This window comes from Hippoglossus hippoglossus, chromosome 8 (assembly GCF_009819705.1).
Source record: "Hippoglossus hippoglossus isolate fHipHip1 chromosome 8, fHipHip1.pri, whole genome shotgun sequence".
Lineage (NCBI taxonomy): Eukaryota > Metazoa > Chordata > Actinopteri > Pleuronectiformes > Pleuronectidae > Hippoglossus > Hippoglossus hippoglossus.
The window spans coordinates 9,121,020-9,127,072 of NC_047158.1; the positions used below are offsets into that span (position 1 = coordinate 9,121,020).

Genomic DNA, 6,053 nt, shown 5'->3' on the forward strand with positions numbered 1-6,053 from the left:
CACAGAAGAACCAGAGAAAAACAATGTATGTTTGCATGAATGCCTCCCGATAACTGAATCAGCTCATAAAGAAACTGAAACCTATTAGCAATAATGTGGTCATAATATCTCATTTTTTGTTTATTTTTCAGAACCTGCAGTCTCTTGATTCATGTGCTGCAATTTGTCACTCGCAATGAATGTTCAACTGAAAGTTTCGGTGCCACTGCAAATATTAGCTATGTGGTATTCCTTGTGGTATACATTAGTGGTTTTACATATTCTGTGATAGATTTATTTAATGCAAAAATTTGTAATTTGATTGTTTCACATGTAGACCATCTGTACAAGCTAACACTATAATTGCAATCTTTTGATTTGACTTATGTATTGACATCTGGTGCTGAAGTTGCATGTTGCAGCTGAATACCCCTCACCTCACCCTCCCCTTCCAAACATCTCAATCATGAGAACATGTGGCAGCCTTCAGTTGTCATGGGCTTCTGTAAAGAACATGGCGGCCCCGTAGAGAGGACCCTCTCCTGATGTAAGTTTAAAATATTTAAATATAAATGGCCCATTCCAGGGTAAAGAAAACAACAATTTGTACAATTTAGATAATTACACACTAGTGAAAACATTACTAGGATTATTTTATAGACAACTTCTGCCGATAGATCCCTTTCAACCTAAATCTTACACACTGGACCTTTGATAAATACTCTCTCTTCTAGATTGTATTTTTTTTGTTCTCTTTTATACATCTTTATATTTATTTCTCTTTTGTTTTTCAATTTTTTTGTTTTGCCATTTAGTCAATTTTTTTAGTCTGCCTCTGGTATTTCCTCATTGGTATCGCCAGGTATTATGCAGGTTTGCTTTGGCGACTGGGCTTGCTTGTATTTCCTAATGACATTTCAAGTTGGGCGTCATTGAGGGATATGGCAGCTTCAGTACACTTGTACAAGTCCTGACGACGGGTGAGAGAGTTTCCTCGGTTCCTTTTTTCCATCTATCCATCCATCATCTATACCGGTATCCTTTGAGGGTCGCAGGAGGATGGGCTGGAGTCCAACCAGCTGACACTGGGCGAGAGGTGGGGTACTACTGGGCTAGCTAGTCTTAGTGAACTACCAGTGAGGGACATATCCCATCCACTCTGTGTCAACTTCAGTTGATATCAAGTGGGAAACCCCCGTGATGGTATGAGCTGCCGTTTAGAAGCCTTAAGTTTGGCATTTTGTCAAGCGCCATCTTGTTTTTTTTTAAACCAGAAGTGACCATATTTGGGGGAGTGGACAGTGCAGCTTGACTGAGAGCTTGAGGACACTGTATGTCCACCTACACCTGCGACCTGGACCCATTGGATGGTAATAGCTGTCAATCACGTGATATTCATGTCTCAATGCATACTGAGCATATTTTAGTTATATTTATCAAATGAACACTGTGCTGTATTGAAGAAGACTTGAAACTCCTTTGTTTACTGTTGTTATAAATCAAGTGAGAAGACTCGTTTTCTCGTAGATTTCAGTAGAAACATTGTTCTTCTTGCAACCAGTGGAGTTGCCTTTTGCACTCAAGGGAAATAAAGGTTTCAGGCACTCCTGCATTTTTTTTCCTATGTCCATTTAGTCTATGGTTGATACAGATGTGAGTGGTAGCAGCTGCAATTAGCACTTTATATGTGTTTACCCCCTTTTACCCTTGATGCCATTTTTCTGTTGCTACCATTCTGGCTCTGGACAAAGTGAGACATCGCTCAAGCTCTGGTCCTCTGCCACCCAACAGTCCCGACTGAATCGAATGAGTCACTTGAAACACACTATCTTTTTAAACTGAGTTTCAATGTGGCAAGTTAAGAACAGAACAGTTAACTATCTTGTCTCTAAAAATAGAATGCATGCCTCCTTGTTTCCAGCAAGCATTCACTGGTGCATGGCAACAATACCAGAACGATTTTGCTTGTTTTCTTTCCCCAGAGGATGAGATTACAGGCTCGGGAAGAAAGGATGAGGTTTATTAAGAACTGTAATAAATTATTTTAATAGCGGCTCTCTCTTTGACCTCCTCTTGATATAAAATCTGATAGTTTATCTACCAATGTGTGAAATCATAAGCCGACTAATAAACAAATGCTTTATGATGTCCTGTTTCAAAGGAAAATATGACACACAACCTAGAAATGTTGCGCTTTGTAACAATGAATAATCATCTCTGCTTTCATCTTAATTACTCTTTGCTGTGCTCCAAAAAATGTGTTTTCAGCGGTCACCATGTCAACAGGTTTAAATCTGCAGTACTTTGACATGTTTGCTATGCATTGTGTCTATATATTGTCGAGACGTTTTATGCTGTTCAAGTCTATTTATCTCATGGGTTTTATTTATCGATGCTGTTTTCTAAAGTACTTTTGGTCAATGTCTAAATTTGCTGGTCTGTCGGTCATCAGTGTCCGATGTTTTGCACGGTGAACGGTCACACGTGTGAATGCATGGCTGTGTTTGTAAGGATTCATCTGCCCCATCTCTCCTAACAAGTACTGAAATAATAATGAGAACATTGGTTGCTTCTGAGTGGGGCACGTAGGAGAGATGGGATGAGTGCAGATAGAAAGAGAGAAGAAACTGGAGAGAAATTGGATCAAAATGCTGAATCGAAACCTAATATCTGCCAGAATGGAACTTTTTATGAGAATCTTTTGTCTGACATAAATAGAATCAGTTGGCAAAGTTTTGTTCTCAGGGAAGAGAAGGTGCGCCTGCTATCTGCTGACAGATCTGCAGGAAGAGTAATGACATCATTAAGTGCGATGACAGTTCATGAATGTTCTTATTTGTCCTCTCCTCTGTGAAACCCTGCATCAAAGCTGCACTGAGGTAGTCAATATTCTCTCACCGCTGTCTTGTTCCGACGGAACAAAAGAAAAAGTTGAACGTGGACTTCTCTGGATTCCTTAAATTCCTTTAGTTGCAGTGGGGGCTGCTGGGAAATGAGGTGGTGAGGGTGAGCACGAAGGTGTGTGGAATTCAGCTGGTCACTCTCCAGAGCCGGCTGATTAAATGCTGTGAAGCCAATATGGGCTCGACTTGTTGTCCCCAAGATGGATAACTCGGCCTGGCCTCACATCTCCTCTCTGGAGCTAAAATATATGATGCTCATTCTGTGCTTAAGTGTGATTGTGCCATTTTTGTCTTCATTGCACTGTGTAAAATAATATTTTCATATAATTTATTGAACATTAATAAGATATCTAATCATTTCGAAATGCAACAGTGGGTTCACTGCTTTCATCTTGTGCAAAAGAAATCACATCTGACTTGATGAGATGGTCAGAGAAAAGTCTACTTTCATTAGTTTTGAATCAAATTTATAGTTTGAAAATAAGTAATACTTAAGTTAATTGATTAACTTTAAACACAATATTTGAAGAAAAAATACATTGCGGACAAAATTGTCTCAAAAAAGACGTCACAGAAAATATCTGCACACATGGTAATGTTGAGGTGATGTGTATCATGTTCATTAACAGATGACAGAGATACGATTGATATGGTCATTTCAGTGATTTAATTGCATGCTGCAATTTCAAGTTAAAGTTTTTTTTTGGTACAAAATAATTCATGCAGCATCAATGATTTCAAAAGTGCAAAACAGGTCCAAAAATCACTACAGATCAATTAGCGAGCATGCCAAGAAGGACCAGAATCACTCCATAAAGCTGAGATGGAGTCTGTTGGAAAACGTGCAAGATTTCAGTAGTTACCAAACGAGACCGAGAAAAATACTTTGTATAGAGATTACCCATATATCCATCAAGTCCACGGAGAACACTGGTAGATGCGTGGAACTATAAGAATTCACAATCATGCTTTTTGACAGTTTAAAAACATTCATTAACAATCATTTCAAATTTACAAAACCAAAGGGAACTAACTTCACAAAAAAATGAGGTAACAGCTTGTAAACATTTCGTCACTTTGTTCAAGTTGGCAATATTAAATTCACTCCAAAGATTCAACAGACCGGCCCACGTGTAAACAATTGGCTGTCTTTTACGCACAAACTTTACGCACGGACATTTGTCGCTGGACCCGTTTCCTGTGGTCATTTTCGGAAGCAAAAGTGAAGTTTTTGCATATTTGTCCTCACCGGGGCTCAGAGGGAACGTCTCTGAAGTACATGCAGATGCAGATCTTGAGCTGCGGTTGGAAATGCGCACCTGATCTTCATCCCGAATCCCCGCTCCATCACTTCCCCGCTGCACCTGCTCTTCCTGTTCTAGCTGAGGCCGATCATGACCGTCTCCACGTCTTTGGAGGGTCTGCGGTCCTTCACCAGGAAGTTAATCATGCTCTCCGATTTGATCATCAGGTTGCACCCGAGGAAGAATATACCGAACATGACGGTGAGCGACAGCACGCACAGCACCGCGATCTGCACCACCCGCATGACAAATAGTTTGCGCTCCTCTTGCAGCAGCACGAGCGACCCTCCGCCGTCGCCGGTCACTACGTTGCTGGTGCCGTTGCCGTAGTATGTGGCCAGAGTTCCGGCGAGGGTCTGACTCCCGTTAAACAGTGCGCCCTGGGTCACGTCGAAGAAGGAGACGTTCATGTTTCCTTGCGAGTGATCAGCAAATAGACTCCACTTGGCAGGCGCACGGTCTCACCAACCTGGACTCCAAGCAAAACTTTGCGTCATGTGACTGTTCAGACAATAAATAAGAGGGAAATTAACGAAAAACAAAACGCCTTTAAATTCCCGATTCACAGTCAAGCATCGAGGTTTGCACAGCTCCGCAGCGTAATGACCGCATCCGCATCACTGGACCGTTCTCCGCAGTTACAGGTGCAACTAAAAGTAAGTTTCTACAACTCAAATTCCATGTGTTCCCGACTCTTGGTGAGTCTTCTTACACGGCGCGCAAGGTGCAAAACGTGTCCCCCCCCTGATGTAATAAGAGACAGACAGTCCCTGTGCTCGCCTGCGAGCGCTTCTTTTGTGCCAAGTCTCTGGTGCGTTTTAAAGTGATGATGAGCTCCCTGTGGACCACACCACTATATCACTGGAGGAGGCAGTCAGCTGGCCAGAGAGAATGCGCTCCTCCTCAGATGTACAAAAGATAAAGAAATAAAATGAAATATATATATATTAATTTGAAGTAGTAATCTGGCATTATTATCCTTCACCTATTCTTTCTTTCAGGAGGCAAAGTGTTTCCTAAAAAACCTTCAAAAAGTGAATGAATTTCAAACAAGTGCTACTCCCTGTCAATGTTTTTTTTATTAAAAATATTAGCTTTCAATGAGGAATGAGGCCAAATGGTTCATGAACATGGATATTTTGAAGTGTGTTCTTCACAGATATAGGTTCATTTATGCACATCAATAATGCCTGGATTCAATATTGACTCAGACATACATTAACTTCAAAGGCTTCTCATGAAAGTGTCAAAGAAAACGTTCAGTTCAGTTAGAATAACAACGAGAAGCAGATTTCTATCTGCTCTGAAAGACAATTAAAACTTTGACAGGCGAGTTTACTGCAGGTTGCTGAGGAAACTGTCCCTGTGACTTATATATAGGAGCCTTGAGAGGTAGACCAAACACAGCACCTTTAAATGAAGACATGAATTAATAAACTATGATTGAACCATGGCAAATATTTATCCGAAATATTGGCTCCACCACGCCTGCTGCTTCCTTTCCTCGGGAGTGGCTGAAATGAAACTCCTGAGAAGCACTGAAGCTCTATTTTTATTAGACAACGTTATCACTTGGTCTTTCAGGTGCTTTGTACCTATATACAGTAGATATATATATATATATATATATATATATATATATATATATATATATAGACAGATTGTTGTTCCATCTAAATGATGCAATTTATTCTTCATGCACTCACTGGCCACCTTATGCATTGTTAGGTTTCATTTTATGTTGTCAGTGTTTTAATGACGGAAATAGCAGTGATGATTTACTCATCCAACAGTTGCTCCTCTATAATATAATAGCAGCTAATTTGTCACAATCAGTCCTACTTGTAATTTTAAAATAACTCCAGTT

At 40.3% G+C, this 6,053-nt stretch overlaps 1 protein-coding gene across 1 annotated transcript; it reads right to left on the reverse strand.

Annotated features, from left to right (window-relative positions):
• Nucleotides 1–3,534: 3,534 nt before the first annotated feature.
• On the reverse strand, nt 3,535–5,014 carry rprml (reprimo-like). The gene has a single exon (XM_034593481.1). It carries the CDS (start codon nt 4,594–4,596, stop codon nt 4,261–4,263), a length of 336 nt encoding a protein of 111 aa, XP_034449372.1. The 5' UTR covers nt 4,597–5,014; the 3' UTR covers nt 3,535–4,260.
• Nucleotides 5,015–6,053: the final 1,039 nt, after the last annotated feature.

Coding starts and splice junctions, on each gene's coding strand:
- rprml (XM_034593481.1), bottom strand. CDS start 4,596: ATGAACGTCTCCTTCTTCGACGTGACCCAGGGCGCACTGTTTAACGGG.